At 43.2% G+C, this 20,997-nt stretch overlaps 1 protein-coding gene across 1 annotated transcript; it reads left to right on the top strand.

Moving 5' to 3' along the window:
* The first annotated feature begins 2,325 nt into the window (after positions 1-2,325).
* On the top strand, positions 2,326-11,556 carry c1ql3a (complement component 1, q subcomponent-like 3a). The gene is made up of 2 exons (XM_024261718.2): positions 2,326-3,675; positions 8,730-11,556. Exons 1-2 carry the CDS (start codon positions 3,085-3,087, stop codon positions 8,907-8,909), a joined length of 771 nt encoding a protein of 256 aa, XP_024117486.1. The 5' UTR covers positions 2,326-3,084; the 3' UTR covers positions 8,910-11,556.
* The last annotated feature ends 9,441 nt before the right edge of the window (positions 11,557-20,997 follow it).

Raw genomic sequence — 20,997 nt, 5'->3', positions numbered from 1 at the left:
AGGTAGAATAAATTGTTTGTATTTTAGTGACACAATTCATGCTAAAAATTTTCAAAGCTACATAATTCTGTATTTTGGTGCAATAAAAACATATTTTTTCAATACGGTCTAATATTTTTGAAGAGGTGTTTTCAAAACAATATTTGTACCTGTACACATTCACTGCTCTCTCCTTTATGTCCAAACTCTCATACAAGTTCACCTCCACCCTCTGTTTGACCTTTGACACCTCCACCTTTCTCCTCTAGCTGCTTACTGGCTTACAGAGAATGGTCAGAAAAAGAGAAAGTATCCAGAGAGCAGCAGTTCTGTTGATGTCAGAGGTCAGAGGAGAATGTCCAGACTGGTTCCAGCGGATAGAAAGACAACAGGAACTCAAAGAACCACTGGATACAACCGAGGTCTGCAGAAGAACATCTCTGAATGTATAACACATCCAACCTTGATGCAGATGAACAACAGCAGCAGAAGAACACACCAGGTATCACTGCTGTCAGCTAAGAACAGGAAACTGAAGCTACAATTCACACAGACTCACCAAAACTGGACAATAGAAGATGGAAGAACGTCGTCTGGTCTGATGAGTCTCTATTTCTGCTACATTCAGATGGTCAGAATTTAACATCATGAAAACATGGATCCATCCTGTCTTGTATCAATGGTTCAGGCTGGTGGTGGTAGTGTCATGGTGTGGGGATACTTTCTTGGCATGTTTTGGACCCCTCAGTACTGACTGATCATGGTTCCAAGCTTTGATTTTATGTTGGATGCCCTTCCTGACACAATGCTCTGCATCTACTCAGACCTTGTGGTTACAGTGAACTGTCTCTGATATTTGACCCATTTTTAGGATCTTTTGAGACAAACCCGTCTACTCATGAATCTGTCACACATGGAGCGTTATTCAGAATATAGTAGTAACTGCTGGAAATACACAACTCTTCAAAATGTCAAAGCTGAACCATTGGGTGAAAGTGGATACTCAACAAAAGTCCACATCCAGACTTCAACCAAAGCTGCATCTTCGTTACTCATATGTGCAAAACTTTATCAGCATCTTAGAAATGTCATCAAATCACAATTATATGAATAAACACAAGCAAACTCACGCGATAAGTCATCAAAAACACGGCGATGGTATCAATACTTTGAATTAAAGCAGATATGTTGAAACTTTTGCTACAGCACTAGCATTCATCAGCTATCAGAGGAGACGTCGGCGTCTAATACAGACCCTGGAGCGGCGACCTCCTTACACGAGAGCAGATTAAGCGATAGGAGTTCTGGATCAAAGAATTCCACATGACGTTCGGCCATTGATGAGCTGAGCGCGTCTTGTGGCGCAGTCACTGTTGGTCACGTCACTCATTTCATTTTAAAAGTGTTTCCATTTTGATCCGCCTCACAAACCTCCTCCTTCAAACACAAAAACTGTTTTTAAGAAATGGAAGTTTTTCTTTTCTAAAAGGCTGATTTTATACACTCATGTTTACAAAAACTGATGGAAATTCACGTGGGCCACAAACTGCAGCCAACGTGCACGTTGCTGCCTATTTTAAGTGTCTAAGGCTAAATGTTGTGGTCAAAGTTAAAGTCTCATTAGTTGTCCTGCATCTAGATGGATCAAATGTGTTCTCCACATTTGATCCATCCCATCCCCCATAATCCCCTGAGGGAGCAGTGAGCTGCAGACACGGCCACTCAGGAACCTTTAGTGTATTTAACCCCAACCCAAACTGAATCCTAACCTTAACCCTTACTCCGGTCCCTGCAGCCAAAAAAGTCAACAATCCCCCACGTACAGTAATGGTTTGACTTTAGCTTGAAAATATGAATGAGTTTTGTGAAATGTGTAAGGAATAAACAACTTTTGTAAGTTGAATATAAATACATCATAATTAATTGTTTCTGTAAACTGATCATCTGCAAGAAAGAAAAGAGACTCATTTGAGAGCTTGTGTTGGTCTCACTTTTCTTTTGTTGAGACAATGAAAAGACTAAACTGAGACCTTATTGAGCAACAACAGACGAATCATGCATACAAATCACTGAGAAAGTAAAGAGAACAAATTGAGACATACTTGAGAACGCTGAAATACGTCTCATCTTTCTCTTAACTGAGATCTGAAGAAGAGACAGTTGTGAGAGAATTTTGAGATCTCAGACAGTGCTCACTGTGAGACTTATTTCTCAGGAGAAACATTCGAGACGAGTGAGAAAGCCTGTGTTGTCTCAAACAGGTCTCATTCATGTCTAGGAGACGTAAACGTCTTCAAATTTGCTTTGCTATGGGTAGAGAATTATGTGTGAATAGTCATTTTCTCTTGGGAATATGTTGCGTTTCCGTTGGACGAATTTTGTATCGCGAATCCAACTTGTGCAATTTGATTGTGAATGGAGACGCAGTTTGTGACCGTTTCAATCAATGAACTGCGGCTGGAGCCCGTGAGCATCTGCAGGCTTCAGTCAGCTCTGTGAACACGATGTGAGCGGCTCTCATGACTTTAACCTGATCGTAATAGAACGATCAGATGCTGTTGGTTTCAGCAGAACAAAGTGTTTCTGCTCAGAAGTCTATTTATGGAATACAGGAAGCGAATGAACAAGTATTTGATTTATTTATTTTTTTGTTAAAGAGACTTTGGGGAAACTATCTCAACCCACCCCCTTGTACACGCACACGCGCACTCACTTTCTCTCCCTCCCTCCCTCTCCCCCCGCTCGTCCTCATCCCCGGGTTCCCGCGTCATGACCCACGCATGCCGCGGCGCAGCAGCATTCCACTCTTCGGGCTGCAGGTGAGGAGCTGCCGGCACCGCGTTTCTGGACCGAACATGAAGAGAGCGGCAGAACTTTAGTTACAGACATCCTCAAACCCAGCGCTGCCAGGGTCTGGAGTGGACGGAGCTGCGCCCTCAGGACCGCCGCGCGCACCGGCAGGACACCGCGCTGCGCACACACCCCTGCGTGGACCCCAACCCAGCCAGCACCATTGCGCCCAAAAGCCGGCAGCAGGAGCGCCCTGCGCTGCCGCGGCTGGGCGGCAGGAAGCGGCTCCTGGCGGCGGGGGTCCTGGGGGTTGTCATGGTTCTTCTTTTGGTCATTCTGATCCCGGTTCTGGTCAGCTCGGCTAGAGCATCTGCACACTACGAGATGCTGGGCACTTGCAGAATGGTGTGCGATCCATACGGAACCAGGTCCCCAAGCAGCACCCCCGCGGGGGGGACAGTCCCAGACAGCAGCCTCGTGCGCTCTTTTCCCACTTTCATCCAAGGTCCCAAAGGGGAACCGGGCCGTCCGGGCAGGGTAGGGCCAAGGGGAGCTCCGGGGGAGCCTGGGCCACCCGGTCCAGCTGGACCACCTGGAGAGAGGGGTGAGGCGGGGAGACCCGGTTCGGCGGGACCTCCGGGTCCCAGCGCAGCTGCCGGCGCAGTCAGCGCGGCCACGTACAGCACGGTGCCCAGGATCGCCTTTTACGCGGGCCTGAAGAAGCAGCACGAGGGCTACGAGGTGCTTAAGTTTGACGACGTGGTGACCAACCTGGGAAACCACTACGACCCCGCCTCCGGAAGGTTCACGTGCTCCATCCCCGGGATCTACTTCTTCACCTACCACGTTCTGATGCGCGGAGGAGACGGAACCAGCATGTGGGCCGACCTGTGCAAGAACAACCAGGTAAACAAACCCGCGCATCTTCAGAGTCACGCCTTTCACCGTTTGGCTAAAGACGCAGGACTTTTCCCGCCCCGCTGTTTATGCGAGCCACAGGTGGGACAGGTGGGGGAAATGGCTGAGTTGTGCAGCTTTTAAGTTTCATTTCATTTGTGTGCGAAGGAAAGCATCTAGAAGACTTTTCCGACGCCATACCAGAATTCCCACAACACAACCAGAGCCTAAAGAGATTTGACATTGCATGATGGGAAACAGGAGGAGTAGCCTAATGGGTGATTCCATCAGCCTGCTCCACACAGGCCACAGTGTTTGTAAACACTCACGGAGGCATTCTGAGGGCCGGCTGTGGATCTGCTCTGAAAACTGCTTTCCTCTGGTCCACAGTGCCTCCCTTCATGTCTGTGTTCCAGAAACGCTGAGCTTCCACATCTTCAGGCTGTGTGTGGGTCTAGTTCTGGTCAGACTGGAGCTGAGAGGAAATGTCTCCTGTTCTGTGTGAGGTCAGTGGATGGGGCTCATGCTGGAGCTCATCCTCCTATCAGATCAGCTGCACGCCTCAGCAGCCACACAGCCCAACCCGAACATGCTCCACCGGGAGCTTCCAATGACCACGCTGTCAGAGAAGAACAGCAGCTCACTTTGAAGCTTATTCAAAATCACTTTATGCAAACGGAATATCTGAGATTTATTCAGATGTTAACCAAATACAGACTTGATGATAAACCTGAAAAACCTGCAGAGAATGATGTGGAGAAACTAAAAGTATCTGCAGATTCTCACTAACAATTTCCTGAGACCAGCGATCAATGGCACAATAAAAACTAACAAAGGAAACATGGGTAGAGCTGTCTTCAGACCAGATGGCTCTTGTGTTCAACAGTGGACTTTGAAGCACTTTTCACAGAAAATGTTGAGTTTCGTTCTGTAACGATGTCTCAAGGAGATCCACAGGCATGATGTGTTTTGGAATTGAAAGAGTGAACTAGCAGTGCAGCAGTTCAGCTGCAGTGAAGCACATTGGCAGTCCTGTTATTTAAAAATAAAAAACTACAGAGATATTTTAATATGTGAATCAAAAGATTCATCAACTTGACCTTAAGAGGTCATTTAATGTCGTTATTTATTGTCCTCTTGTCTATTACTGATGCGTTTGTTGAAACTGAAGTAAGTGTGTCGTATGAACTTAACCTGTGGAGTTTCTGAAGCCAAACACAAAAGTTAAAATAAAACTTTGGAGTTTTTCATTTATCAAAAGTAAATAAGGCCCTGCGACAGACTGGCGACCTGTCCAGGGTGTCCCCGCCTTCGCCCTTCAGTAGCCGGGATAGGCTCCGGCACCCCCGCGACCCCGAAAGGGAAGAAGCGGTCAAGACAATGGATGGATGGATGGAAAAGTAAATAAGAACTCTGAGGTCTAAGTGGAATTGTGTTACCTAAACTCTTAGTTCAGCTGTAACATTTTCAATTGTCTTAACTCCAATTAAAATGGTGTTTTTGTGTTTTTAATATATTTTTGTAGTAGTTTTCTCCTGATGGAGGACCCATATAAAGAAAATTAAGATTACCATTGCATGTCTGAGTATTTCTTTATTCAAACATGGGTGAATCGAGGGCAGATGAAGAAAAGCAGTTTGAGCCAGTCTTCCTGCTCCGCTCCATTCTGATGCATCCACTAGCAGGCAGATAGATCCACCAACGTCTTTGTTCTCTGGAATCTGCATCAGAACTGATATAGAGCTGGATAGCTCTCACATTTATTCACCATCTTTGTCGCTCTGGTAATGTTAGCTTGGGGTTGTGAGGGGCTAAAAGCTGCTGTGAGAGTGTAAAGAAAGGGATGCCTTCAATGCAGTTCCATGCCAGCCTGTCTTAAACAAACAGGAGATTTAAAAACTGAAAAACACATAATCATAATGAAAAGACCACTCAGAATGAAACATTGTTGGAGTGTGAATTTTAAGACAATTGAACTGAAACAGGGAGTCAACATTCTGGAGGGAAACCAGAGCTGATAGCTAATGAAGCAGATAACAGTTAAGCTCAGCCATAAAACCTCCTTAAACCTCAGCTCCCATGAAAATCCTGTTTTTAGAGTTTTTATCATGTATGTGTAGTTATGAAAGAGAACAAATGTAATAAGAAATCTTCTTTTTTTTTCTCCTTTTAAATCAATCAAAGTGTCTTGGACAGACTCTGTTTGAATGAATGATCTTCTTTCCATCAACAGCTCTGCTGCACATGCACTAAACCCTCATCTGTTCCTAGTGTCTAGTTCAGGTTCTGGAGAAGAGAAGATGGTATCTTCACATTGACTGCAGTCAAATGAGCCGCCGTTCACATTTCTGTGGTCAAATCAGCATCACTGGATTTTTGGTGTGAGTTTCATCCAATACTTACGGTAGCAGTAGGAGTGTGACGGATCTCAAAACTCACGGTTCAGAGCACGTCACGGTTTTAGGGTCACAGTTTGGATCATTTTTCGAATCAGTAAAAAGTTAAAAAAAAAGATCAGCTGGAAAAAAATAACAAGAAAAAGCCTAAAATTACTCTTTTGAAAAGTTTCAAAACATATATTTGGTAAACCATATCTACAGTACCTCAAAGTAAATATACTCTCACTTATATTACATAAAGAATTTGCTCATTGAGGCCTATTCATGAAAACAAAATATCTTTGAACTTTGGACACAAACAAAAAATGAAAACATGTCATTTCTGATGACATTTACATGTCTTTAGACCAAATCTACAAAAACTGGGAGAGAAGAATTCTTGAAAATACTTGTGAAATTACCAAATCCATCCGCAGTAACTCCAAAAATGCCCCTTTTTTCTTGTGCCCCCCACTCCCATCCCCAATACCCAAATTAAGTCCTAAATTAAACAGTTACAATTAAACTTAAATTATTTATTTGGTGCTAACTGATTTATTGAAACTGTGGGAATATTTAAAATAATTATCTGTAGAACATGTCCTGGGTCTCGTTTCAAGAAGCAGGTTTTGTTAAAACTCTGAGTTTAAGAACTTCAAATTCAGTAAAACTCTGAGTTTTCAGTTTCAGAAACAGAGATAACTTAAACCTGTGAAACTGGGTTAAACCAAACCCGTTTCATGAAGCGTTTTAATCTGAATTTAGATTCAATCACTATGGCAACTGAGTCTATGAGCATAACCTGGTCGGTAGCAGGTTTCCTTCAGGAAACTTAGAGTTCTCTGCGGTCTCCACCCCTTTTTAAAGTGAAGGATGTTCATATATGAGTTCCTCATTAACATTTAGACATTCTTCTGTTACGAAAAACGAACCATTCCTTACTTACCAAGTGACAGAATGACCTTCCAGACACGATTTAGTCCTTCTCCTGAATTAAATGATTCAAATGTAGACGTGCGCATTAACTCTGCAGATATTTTCTCTCTGTTTTACCGCTGCAGCTGTGTTCATCTTCTTGATGAAAATGTGCTCGTAGTCACATATGCTTGTAGGAACACATCAATGTCTGTCACCGTGAAGTATGAAACCCTAAAGGTGTTTGTTCCCGTTGCCATGGTGAATGGTGCTGTCTCTGCTCCATTGATCAGGGCTTTTAGTGATCGCGACGCTCACACCTGATTCTGAGTCTAACAACTTCAAGTTGATTGAATCAAACATTTTCAGCTGTTCTGAGTTTGCAAATTCTAAGTCAGTGAATTCTGAGTTCAGGTTTGAACTCTAAATTTGTTAAATCTGCTTCTTGAAACGGGCCCCCGGTGAGACACTGCCCTGCCCGCTTTTGCTGGCGATTTATGACACTTTTTGGATTCCATACTGCCGTCCCCTGTTACAGACAGAGCAGCAGTTGTCCTGCCTCAGCTGCTGCTCCTCACTGAAAGATTCTCTTAAGCCAGACAGCGAGACGTGCAGGGATGCTTTTGTTCGGCTCTTCAAAATAAATAAACCCAATCTCGAATCACCTGCACTCTCACTGACGAGCTCGAGAATCGCCTTTGACGGAAGCTCCTCCCACACACGGCGGGAGTTTCAGGTTCCGCCATGAAATCGGGGAGCTTTGAAGAACAGTCAAGCAGCAACTTTGGCTTTAACAAAGACGGTGTACTGTACATGAATTTAACGCTACTTGTATTTGGTGTGTACAGACAATTGCTTTTAATAATGCCCGCATGAGGTGGTGGTGGAAGGAGAAAGAATCAGGATTTTGGAGGAAGTTCTGTCCATGAAGATCTTCACTTCCTCGTCCAGCTGACATCCGGATCAGAACCATACGGCTGGACATTACCCAGATTGATGGATGTTTTTATGTAGCAGCGGTGAAGATTTACACTATCGAACTATCATAATCAGACCAGGGGCGGAGCTCCAAAAGCTACGCCCCCTCAGAGGAGATTTTGAAAACAGAGGCTTCAGATCAACATGAAAAATGACTTTTTAAGACATTTAGGTTAAAAACTTCATAATCATCATTAAAACACAACTGGAAACGTTTCTTTTAAATAAAAAAATGGTCATAGGAGGACTTTAATGAGCGACTGACTAAGTTGAAAGCTGTGCATGAGATAACCACTCTTGTTTCTGTCTTCAACAACGTGGTTTGTATAACAGTGACATGTAGAGGGCAAGGAGTGAGCATTGGAAAAACTAGTGAAGAGGAAAGAAAATTAAACTCCAGTTAAATTTTAGTTTTATTTTATTTTTCTGTCAGTTTGTTTGTTCAGCATTTAAATAATAAGCTTCTAAAGGCCCGGTCCCACAGGATTTGACGGCCATATTAAAAGTTGGAAAATCTGCTACACGCGCTTAGACGCACCAACTTTATGCATGTTTGTGGAATCGCAGTGATACAGACACCGGAGTCCACTCCTCTGACACTAAACTGCCTGAGCACTCCTTAATCACGTGTAGGGCTTACAACATAATGTATGCATGGTAACATTTTGTTTCCTTCTCCTATCATGCTTTTCTTCTTGAGTTGGAGCTTTCCTAAAAAAACTGTATTTGCATTTTGTCAGACCTTACCTTCACAAACCCAGCTGTGCCTACATGTGTACTTTGTTCCTGCAGGTGAGAGCCAGTGCCATCGCTCAGGATGCAGACCAGAACTACGACTATGCCAGTAACAGTGCCGTTCTGCATTTGGAGCCAGGAGATGAGGTCTATGTGAAGCTGGATGGAGGCAAAGCCCATGGAGGCAACAACAACAAGTACAGCACCTTCTCTGGCTTCATCATCTACGCCGATTAGATGTTTGGCCCCGGCTCCAGCAGACAAGACTACGAACAAACTCTTTAACTCATGATTTGTACAAACCCACATCATCATCTATCTTCTGTGTCGTTGTCACTAGGACTGTCTCATAAAGACAGTGTCGTCAGTAAAACTGATGAACATCAACAAGCTGCAGCTGCTGACTGATTCTTCTGTAGTCCATGTCTGATGTTCAGTCAGAAAAAAACTGAAGGTGGTTCAGCTGATGCTCCCTGTACCTGCTGTGAAGCAGAAAGCTGATAAGGTCCATCACTCAGTCTCTCTGTGCTTCTTTATCACAAGGATGTGCCGTACACTCGTAAGCTATGTGGAGTTTAATGCCTCAATCAAAGGCAAGAGTGGAGGCAAATGGCTGAACCACTGGGCTTCATAATAGATGACAAACATGCTGAACTTCCAATCCCTGGAAATTCTGTAACAGGTGGTAATTATCCTTCATTCAGTTACTATTTCTCATAAACATATTTTTTGATCTTTGAATAAATGAAATAAATAAATACACACCCTACATAAATGAATGCCTCAGCACAACAAAGTCTAGAAAAAGGTTCAGAGTCAGAGATGGAGCACAGTGTAGACTGGACCTGAAACACAAGAGCACCCTCCTCCACTGAAAGCGTTTCTGGTCTTTCAGGTTTATTTTCCAAGATAGATTTCTTTTTATGTTTCAGTGGCTTACTCACACCATCATCTGCTTTCTTAAAATCATCATCCGAAAAGAATTCATCCAGCAGTCTGCCCTAATTTACTGTCTGCACTTCAGCTAAATATCCATGGAAATTCATGGAACCACATGAATAGCAAAGGAAAAATTGGGTTTTTTGACTGTGAAGAAAAGTAAAATCACTGTTCACATTTGAGGAGGACCCCATGGTGACATGCACATCAGTAATGTGATGACATCTGAAGCCATGCTGGAGGGTCAGACCTTGAGAGTGATTTCAGAAATAGTAAATTGGGCTTGGAAACAAAAGCCTCGTTTCCACTAAATAGTCCAGTCTGGTCCGGTTCAGTTCTGTATTATGAACGTTTTCCTTGTAAAATCGACCCATTAAACAGTACCAACCCTTACCTCTTGGGGGCCCCCATTGGCTGCAGGTCCATTGGAAAATGGACCTGAACAGCCTGGGTGGAGCAGCTAGCCACCTGTTGATTGGCAGAAAGGGGTGATGACAATACTAAGTGCAAATATAGCGCTCATTTAGGCGAACAATTCCAACGTTTGTAAACATTCGGGTTTCTGCGGTTTCCTGTGTACTCTTTTGGTCAATACTGAAATTGCTTGCAAACAAACAGCAAGGCCCGGTCTGCGGTGGAACTGTGAGGGATGGAACTTGCCATCCTTTGGGATGGTGTGAGACAGGGTGAGCTAGCGGTCTACACCACACATGCTCTGTGAAATCAAACGGCTCAGTGGAAACGAGGCTTAACTGAATGGAAACGCTCACTAAAATCTACTGGACGTACCGGACCGTTCATCAGAGCTATCTTGTGCTTTCAGTTCACAAACCTGATGAGGATCGCTGGTTTATCCGAGTTCTTTCTCTGACGAAGCAGATGACAGACCTTAACAGTACTTAGATCCAAGGACATCCCTTTAGATGTGAGAAATACTCCAACTTGTCTTTCCACAGACTCATTAGCATCTCTAACAGCTGCATTACCATCCATGCTAATGTTGGTTGCACCAGGCCAGGTCCCGGGATTGAGTAGTAGTCCTGTGAGAATGATGTTATTCATTCTTACTTGTTGATCCATGTCGTTCATTCTTCTCTCCAGGAGATCATGCCGATTATCTCGTTGTCCATTACGTGCCTTTTTGTGTCGGAAATCTTCCACAAGTTGCAGCAGGAGGGATAGCTTAGCATTAAGCTCCATCAGTGCTAATATCATAGCATTCATAAGACGCAGTGGAGTTAGCTTAGCCTGGATGTCGACTAGCGCAAGTTTAAGCTCCGTCAAGTCGGCTTCTAGATTTTTCTTCGGTGCCATGTTCAACTCTCCTTGTTTCAGGATTACTGCTGTTTTTCAATACCTTTGTGACCAAAGTGGCTTGTTAACGACTTTGAAAAGACGAAGAGTTGAGTAGACTTGAAGACACGCATCCGCTTACTCATGAACCGGAAGTTGCTCCGCTGTGTAAGTTGCACTATGAGAAAGAGAAAAGAGAAAAGTCCAATATTAATGAACAAATTCAACAAGCCTGACCTAATGTTGCATTTGACAGCGAATGTGATTCATGCGTCAAATTCGAGTCTGCTGCCTCTTTTGATGTGCGTCAAGTTTAATGCTCAATGCTTGTGTGTGGAGAAGCTATCTTTTAGCTTCATTGCTACATGGCGGAGGGTTTGACTGTATTTCTCATTTAAAATGCACAGAAGATACGGATGATGTTGAGAGGTTACGTTATTTTTTTAAAGAGCTCCACAAAAGCATCTAAAATCACGTCTCCATGTCTGGGTTTTTCTGACTTTTTCTTTTTCTTACGGCGAGGAGTTTCATCTGAATGACTGTTTTAGCTGCTCTTCTGTCTGTTTTAACCCAGTTTGATGCTTGCTGTCCTGCATTAGCCCATGGAGATAAAAATAAAAACAAAAATATTAATATCTTGATGCAAAAAACATGATCAGACTCTCGGCCATGTTTGTTTTGGACGGCACTTCTTCTGCGTTCCTGTCAGCAGCAGATACTGAACCCTACAGTTCCCTCGTGTGGTTGTTAGTGGGGAAACAACTGCTAAAAGGCAACTGGTTGTTAGTGAGAAAATAATGAGTGTGTGAACCTATTTATGTTTAAAAAAAATCATAAATAAGTCGCTCCTGAGTATAAGTAGCACCCTTAGCCAACCTATATGTAAAAAAAATGCGACTTATAGCTCGGAAAATACGGTATATAGTGTGTTCGCCATTTTCTAGTGCTGTCCAAATCTACTAATTCCAAAATCGAGTGCACTAGAAATTTCCCAGAAGTCTTTGCAAAAAACTAACATGCATTGTTGCAAAGACTTGTAGACCACAATGCATTGCATTTCAACAATTTAAAAGTAATTTTTTAATAAAACATCCAGATTTTCACCATCAGAGCACAGTGGAGTCACAAATAGACGTCGTGAAATGTTCGTATTGATTCGATTTTCACTTCCTGAAATCGGTGACATCACACCTGGGGTTTAGAAAAACTAATGAAAAGTAGAGAACATGGTGTCCAAATTGCTTTTAAAATGAAGGGTATTATATTGTCCCGCACTATATAGTTTTTAGTAGTTAGGGGAGAGGGAGGGAATTCGGACATAGCCTAAGACTGACTCGAACCAATCGCTGCTTCTTGACTATGCCTGACTCCAACACGTCTGCGTCCGTATCAGGGAAAAATGGCGACTGAATTGACTTTATTTCATTGGAACTGGAAGTGAGTCATTTTCTACAGGTGACGTCACACTACTCAGTCCGGTTTCCATATACTGTCAGTGCCATTACTCCATGCCAGATTTCCCAAACCACACAAAGTGTTTACACTCACATTTGTTTTCACATTTTCTTGTGACCATTTCCTGACTTGCAAGTTAAAAAGAGTACAATGGAAAGAACCCTGATGTCAACGTGGCTCCACAAACCACTTTTAACACCTCAACACCTTAGATCAGACTTCAAGTTGGGGAAAACAATTTCCTGTTTTGTTTTCAATCCAATAATTTCTATTAATTCATGTCAGAGACTGACTACTATACTATATTTGTGAACAACTGTAAAAACATTGCTAAAGAACAAGAACAGTCATGATCATGCAGATCTAATCTGCAGATTATTATCTACTATTTGAGCTCCACGTGAGCTGCTGTTTTTATGCAGAAATGTCCTTTTAATAAAAAAGAAAAACAAACCCTTATCAAGCCCTGACAGTGTTTGTCCCAGAAAAAAACACCAAAAACTAACACTCTTCTTGCAGTTCCGTAGCTTCTTCATTCAGTGACATTTACCAAAACTTACAGTACTACATATAAACACGGTTTTCAGCATTTGTATTAAAAACCAATGAGATGATAGAGAAAATCAAGAAAAAAACATCGTGACGTATCCCTGCTAAGTCCTGATCAGGGGGCTGGGGATTACTGGACCCTGTCCCTATGGAGCATGTGGGCGGAGTCAGGGTGCACCATGGACAGATCACCGGCAGGGTCCAAAATGAACATTCAAGGTCCGGTCTCACGGGATTTGACGGCCATATCACGGGTAAAAATGTGGAAAATCTGCTACACGCGCTTAGACGCACTACGTTTATTACGTTTATGCATGTTTGTAGTGATACAGACGCCAGAGTCCATTCTACTGCCAGAGCTCTGCTTAATCGCATGTAAGCACGTCCTCCCATGGTAACACCAACAGGGGGTTCACATGGGCGCGTTCAGTCGCTAAACAGACGCTGTAAGCAGTGGATCAAGCGCAGACCAGCCGGGGGAACAGCCGTGCTGCAGCCGTGCTCAAACGCAGAATTTTGGCGTCCAAGCGTGTGTGCCAGCCTTTGTTCCACGACCCGATCTCGCACTGAAACTGCTGTTTCACTGCTGTTCCACGGCCATTGCATGGCGGTACCGCTGGTACCACGGGCAGTCATCCGCGTCTATTCCGCTGCCACATCTCGGCTGTTGCATTACCAGTCCACTGCTACCAGCGTCTGTACCACGGGGAGGACGTTTCTACCGTGCTCCAGCAGTGATATGGCCGTGAAAGCCAGTGGGACCAGGCCTTCACCAGTTGTGAGCATTTTCTCCTGAGTAATGCTCCTCCTCTACTGTCTGCACACAAGGAAAATAAGCGATACATGACCCCACCCCCACACGCTCACTCCTGTTGATTCACGTCCGTGTAGCGCTGAGTTTCATCTGATGAAGCAGCAGAACATGGAATGATTTTTCTGAACTGGATCCACCGTTGGCAGCGTCTTTGAAACATTAAAGAACCTGTGTTGTGCTAGCCCCTCCCCTCAACCCCCTTCCCTTGTGAGAGAGACATAATGACAATAATCTAAAACTTTATAATTTTTTTTTTGTCATGATTTAACACCCCCCACCACACACACACCCTCTATTAAATCTGTCCGGTTTTCTCAGCATGTTTGGTTTACAGTTTGACCAAACTACCACCTTCTTCACAACATTTATAAATTACTTTTATGCCATTTTATCTTCTTAAACATAAACACGAGAAACACATTTCTTCTCTTTCTAGGGCGTACAGGGGGGATTTTTCAGTTCAATGTTGTGCTGTTGAATGAACGAAAACAGAAAGAAGTCATTTGTGATGGACGATAAAACGCTTCATTGATGGTGTGAAACGTCAAAAGATTAGAGACCGATTAGAAATCAATAAAGGAGTTCCTTAAAAAAGTGTATTTGTTAAAAAAGGCAAAACCAGACAATGAAGTTGTTTTTATCTGAAGATTTAATGATGTAACTCTCTATCTGTTTACATTCAACCAATTCTCTCTGTATAAAATACAAATCCTATGGTTTTTCTCTGTAAAATAGGATAATAATTAAAAGCATTAGAATATGTTTGGCCCATGACTCAGTTACAACTGATCACCGGTCTGTCACAAGGCAGAAAATAAAAAAAAATCTCAAGTTAGGGTGAGGATGATAAGTGAGGATGAGCGCAAACATTTCCAGAACCAGAACCAATCCTTCTTTAGACCTGTTGTTGGATCGACCAAATAGTCATCAATTTTATTTTGATCATTTCTAGATTTGTATCCATTTAGCATGACAGCAAGGCTGCTTTATATCTTCATAAGCGTCAGTGTGTAAAGACTTGATCTACATCCAGCCTGAAGCCATGGAAAAACACGTTCTCTCATCACGTGGTCCCAGGAAAACCACTAGAACTCAAAGTCTTGAAATAAATCCCAAACGGTCAGACAGAAGATGGTGGAGCAGAGAAGCAGACGATGACCTCTGACCTATGTGGAGATGAAGTCTGCTCAGCATGAACAGAAAGAGGTCTCCCTGTGAAACTGAAGCTATCGCTGTCCTCAGGGTTGGTTCTGCATAAAGCAGGTGTGAGGACGGAGGTTTGAGCCTCTCTGCTGTTCAGCCAAACCTTGAGAGGGTTTAAAGTGCTGAAGAACTCTGTGTCTGCACACTTAACCACAGGTGACTCTTCGCCAAACTTCACATATGATCAAACATATCTGTGATATTCTTGCATCCACTTGAAACAAAATTTGCTGTTAAATCACTCGGTTAATAGACACAACATTGGATTCAAAATAAAGAGGAGCAGAGAAACTCTGACTTCTGCTCACTGATGTAAGTGTGTGTTGCTGGTCTGACAGTTGTCTTCATCGATTTTATCTGTGCATGGTTGTGTTTTCTCCAGTCTGGCTGCTCTCCCCTTGTGTTCTTGGATTTTGTGTCTCACAGCCCCACAGAGGATCAAGGATTGAGCTCACAGCTCGTTGTGTTCAAGAGTTCTTCACCACAAAGGACAGATTTTTGAACTGAAGGTTTTTTTTAGAAATGATCTTTATTTATGATCAGCTCATGACTTTATTCATGTTCTGAAGGATGTGTGTTTCTTCATTTTACAACAAAATATTGGTTGATTAAAATATTATTTCAATTTTAAACATTTTACCCACCTTCATAATACCAGTGATCCAGATATACTGTGTTGGTTGAAAACAAAATACTCAATAAAATATGTTATTCACCAAGAAAAGTTTCTGTTATTTTTAGCTGGCATGTTTTTTCAGTGGTACTGTCATGCATTTATGTTGATACATGGTTATCATTTGTTCCAAACATCATATTGTGTCATGGGAACAGTGTAGCCAAAGCATGTGTGGAAAAATGGCCCACACTCCAGACGACCGTCTCTGCCAAGCATTGCTTGAGTGGTGAAGAGGTTTCAGCAGCATCTGCTTTTCTGTGTTGTAACAAAGACTGGGGCAGTAGTTGCTGGTGCCTGCTGAAGTCACTGTACCGCAGCAGCAGCTCTGAGGCTGAGAGCCCCACACTGCCGAGGGTTTACGCTTTGACCCCTACGGCGTCACCGGTGCCCGCTAACACGAGCATTCCAGTAGATTGTGAAGGAGAAAAGCGGCTCGATGAGCTTTTGACGTGATCGTGTTAACGGCTGTATGAGGTCAAATCAGGACCAACTCAAAGTGAACGAAGAAAACAGATTGAAAACTAGAAAAATAGACATTGTAACGGGAAAAAAAAGGAAAATTTGAAAACAAAACATTGTAAATTAGAAAAAAAATAAAATAGAAAAGAACATTTAAAATAAATCTTGAAAATTTGAAAAAAAAATGTTTTTGAAAATAAAAAATACTGAAAACTTGAAATTAATCTTGAAATTAAAAAAAAAACTTGAATTTTTTTTTTTTGCTTTTCTGAATCTTCACTTTCAGTTTCAATTCAGAGTTTTTGAGTTTTCGCTGCTGAGGGGAGCCAAGTTTTACATGGAGGGGGGGCTTTGAGCCCATTGACTTCCTGAAAATGCATCCCATTATTCCCCAAGAAGTAATGGAGACGTGACGTCTTTTCTGCTGCAGAACGTTGTTTGTTTATCCCCCCACCATTCCGATCAAAGTTAGGGAGAGCAGTCTCAGTACTATGCAGTTTTACATGGCTAATATTGCGCTGTGCCTTAAGCAGTCTCTTGTTTTGTGGATTTTTTGCTACGTTTACAAGTTTTTTGTTTTTTCCAAATTTTAATTTTTCAAATTTACAATGTCTGTTTTTCAAGATTTCAGTCTGTTTTTCATTCACTTTAAGCTGATCCTGATTTGATCCTAAAGAAAAGTTACAGTAAATCAAAGAACATGAACACTGGAGCTCCGGTGTTAAAGGGTTAAAAGGGCACCAGAGAAGATCCCAGGCTGTAAACTGCCCTCTTTTCACCTCTTCGTGCCTCTCCAGAGTCAGGAACATGGTGGAGGACTTGTGTCATCCTGGTTACCTGCGGGTCACACTGCTGCGCTCTGGGAAATGGTACAGGGCAAAAACACAGGCTTCACCTTCTTTCACTGAGCAATAAGAACAGTTTCCACTCATTAAGAAGTGGGACCTGACTTTGAATGGCTGCTTCTGTTTAAGTGTTTGAGCTGAGAGTTTGAACTTTTTTGCATCGTCTTTGCTGAAAGAACTTTAAAAAGTCTTTATCTGAAGAGACTTTCCACCAAATCGATCATTGACCTGAAATACAAACAATCTTCTCACACATGCAGAGATGCAACCCTGAATGAGACAGACCTCAGATCTGTGCTGATGGGAAGTTCTGGACAAATAAGACTGAAGCTGGTTTCAAACTTTTCAATGGTTGATTCCGTGTAGTCCCTTTGCTCTTCTGTTTGTCTGGATCTTTTTTTTCTGCACGCAGAACCAAAGCATCAGATCAGGAAGGAGTCCAAATGAAATTCAATAGAAGCAGGATGAAGAAGTCCAATACAAATCACCCCGGTCCCTTAACATTCTCTGAGTCTACTACAATCTTTAAAGGTCTATAACCCCTAACACTGTTTTACTGTGGTCTGTTTCACTCGCAGTGCCTGGTAGACATCCACAACGCTGACAAAATCAAAAAGGATGAGTGTCTGCTGCTTTTAAAAAAGTTGTGAAAGTGAGTCATGTGAACGGTCAGCAGCTTTTGACAGACTTTCTGGCTTTCACACAGTTCACCTCCTTCAGTTTGAGGCTGCTTTCAGCATCACGTTCATTTGACTCTTGGGCTGATGGAACATTGAGGAGCTGCTGTCAGGTCTTACTGGGACTGGCTGTGAAACATAAAGCTGAGCTGCTAAATTAATGAGAAGCAGCGATGTGCTCCCACAGAGGATTCTTCATCACTTTGCCTTTCTCATCTTTCTCCACTTAACAGACTGTCGTCTCCTCATCCTTCAGCCAAGCCCAGTCTGCCTGCCTGTCCTCCCAACGCTTTGCTTTTCTCTGTTGTGTCTCTTTGCTAATTAATTGTGGTGTAAACTGTCAGGAGAATGTCACAATTGATTTTTGTGAGGAGAGCTATTTAACTTTGAGAGGGCCTTCTCTCTGTTCTCCATCAAATCCACGAGGTGTAAACCTGCGCTGGTCTGTCTGACCAGCATCAGTGATAACACCACCCTGCAGCTGAGCGGCTCAGAGCAGCAATGCTTCAGGTTCTAGGCAGACAGAACAGTGACCTCCTTCAGTTTGTTCTTCACAGACTCATCTCCAACAAAGTACACAGCAGGAAACAGCATTTCTGATTGAAATAAATAACCTTCTGCTTCTTCGATGTGTCCAGCAGTTCTGTCTGGTCTACCTGAGCAAAGTGGTGAGCAGTGAATCTTCTAACATGATGTAGGGAAGATGTTGAAGATGTTTGAACATTTGAACAATGGATTGCTTCGTCTCCTATTTCAGCTCCAGCTTCTGAAGAAGCTCAGTTCCCTCAGCTGAACCAGATCTTAATCTTCTGATAGTTACCTTTCTTAGCCTGAAGTCATTGTTTGTGTTCAATTTCTAGTTTGTTTTCAAGTTAGAGTTTTTCCCCACAGAAATGCCACTTTTCAGTTATTTACAGCCATTTTTGGCTTCATTTGCAGTCAATGTATTTGGAGTTGATGGTTTTCAGCGGGTCAGTGTCTGCTTGGTTCTCCCGTCTGCTCCCTGCTCCTGAGGGGGTCACCAACAACATGCTTCCACTTTTTTGTATTTGTTTACCCTGTTTGCTCTGGAAAGAGATTTGACATATCCTGGATTGTAACTTTCCTGGGTAAAAGAAAAGATGTACATAAAAAATGTTTATTAAACAGTCGGTCTGCTGTGACTGCTTTATTTTTCACAGTAAAATCTGTAAATTTTGCGGTCGCTGTACCAGTCCGTTGTGGTGAAAAGAGAGCTGAGTCAGAAAGCAAAGCTCTCGATTTACCGGTCGATCTTCGTTCCAGTACTCACCTATGGTCATGAGCTTTGGGTCGTGACCGAAAGAACGAGATCCCGACTACAAGCAGCTGAAATGAGTTTTCTCCGGAGGGTGGCTGGACGCTCCCTTAGAGATAGGGTGAGGAGCTCGGTCACTCAGAGAGAGCTCGGAGTAGAGCCGCTTCTCCTCCGCATCCAGAGGAGCCAGTTGAGGTGGTTCGGGTATCTGGTCCAGATGCCTCCTGGACGCCTCCCTGGAGAGGTGTTCCGGGCATGTCCCACTGGGCGGAGGCCCCGGGGAAGACCCAGGACACGCTGGAGAGACTATGTTGCTCGGCTGGCCTGGGAACGCCTCGGGGTCCCCCCAGAGGAGCTGGAGGAAGTGGCCGGGGAGAGGGAAGTCTGGATATCTTTGCTTAGACTGCTGCCCCCATGACCCGGTCCCGGATGAAGATGGATGGAAATCTGTAAATTTGACTCAAAATGAATAAAACTTTGATCTGAAAAAGACAATGTTTGATCCTTATCTAAATACAGTAAAGTTTACTATCCTAATAGTGTAAAAGTTACAGAGTGAAATGTACTCAATCCAGTGGGAATATTTTACTTACCCAGATTACACATTACTCTGCACAGTGATAACAAACTCCACAGTCATTTTACTCTGGTTAGATCATTTACTCTCTCTGGTGTCGAATAAAGGCAATGACAAACAGGAGGAAAGATTTCACAACAGTTTGTTTTTAAACTAATATTTAACTCAGCTAATTCTGAAAAAGGGTGAAGGGGTTGGTAGGTTGCTGCAACACCATTTGCCAAGTGGCAGAAAGAGAGATGCTACGACTCCCAGCAGCTTGATGTCCTCTGTGGCCAGGTCTAACCAGAGGGCGGAGACTCCAGCTCAACCAGGACCTGCAAACAAAGGAGGAAAACACACATACAAAGAAACACAGGCCTGGAAGTGCCTGTGTGCTCGGGTATCCCGTCTTTCCAGCCTCCTCCCCCACCAGCGGATCCAGCTCCCCACCAGGTAGGGATCAGTGGACAGCTCTGCCCCTCTCTTTACCCGAGTGTCCAAAACACATGGCTGAAGGTCACCTGAAATGATTACAAAGTCGATCATTGATCTCCTGTCTAGGGTGTCCTGATGCCAGGTGTATTGATGGACACCTTTGTGCTTGAACATGGAGTTTGTTATGGATACACTATGATGTGCACAGATGACCAACAACAAAACACCGCTCAGGTTGAGGTCAGGGAGGCCATTCCAACCAATCATGCCCCTCCAGGTGCCACTGTTCTTGCCCACGTGGGCATTGAAGTCCCCCAGGAGGACAATAGAGTACTCCGTTTATGGCACTTTCCAGTACCCCTCAAGGGACACCAAAAGGCCAGGTACTCCGAACTTCTGTTCGACCTATAGACCAAAACCGCTGGTGTGACCTCCAACACTTGGCGGCTGAGCGGAGGAGGAAGCCCACACTGCCCACCCCCCTTCTCACCTTGTGCAATTCCAGAATGGTAGAGTCCAATCCCTCTCATCCAATTCCACATTGGGCTCCGTAGTGGAATCTTTGTTTGTACTTCTCACGAAGGGGTTCTGAACGGCTCTCTGTCGGGCTCGTCACCCAGGACCTATCTGTCGTGAGAAATCCTATCAGGAGCAAAAACGCCAGACAGGTCACTCTCAATGTTCCTAGCTGTTACCTATAACAGCATTTGAGTCAAGTCTTTGGCTTTTTCAATTTAGTCTAAGTTTTCTATTTCCTGAAAATGTTTGCACATTGTCTACTCATAATTTAGTATCTATAACTGAGTAATATCTTCTTTTTTCAGTTCCACAGAAAGTGCTAGTTTGTTTAAAATTCCTGTTTTTGTGGATCAATAAAACATGGGGGAATACGGGTGCAGGTTGGAAAACTGAGAAACAGCTATAGTCTAGATCCCTGTGTGTACCCTTTTCGTTTTTAGTAAAGCTTCACCACCAGAAAAGAAGGAAGGAACTCCTGTCAGGAGGAGGAACAACTAACATTCAAACATTCAGTAATGAGGTAGAAGAAGAAAATATCACATTACAAAGAAAACTGATATAATCAACCAATTATGATGAGTGTTTCAATATATAAAACATGAAAGAAGGTGCAGAGTGAGTGTTGG

The sequence above is a fragment of the Oryzias melastigma genome, linkage group LG20 (genome assembly GCF_002922805.2).
Source record: "Oryzias melastigma strain HK-1 linkage group LG20, ASM292280v2, whole genome shotgun sequence".
In the NCBI taxonomy this organism is placed as follows: Eukaryota; Metazoa; Chordata; class Actinopteri; order Beloniformes; family Adrianichthyidae; genus Oryzias; species Oryzias melastigma.
The sequence above is the reverse complement of the archived record's forward strand: the minus strand, read 5'-3'. Positions and strand labels throughout refer to the sequence as shown.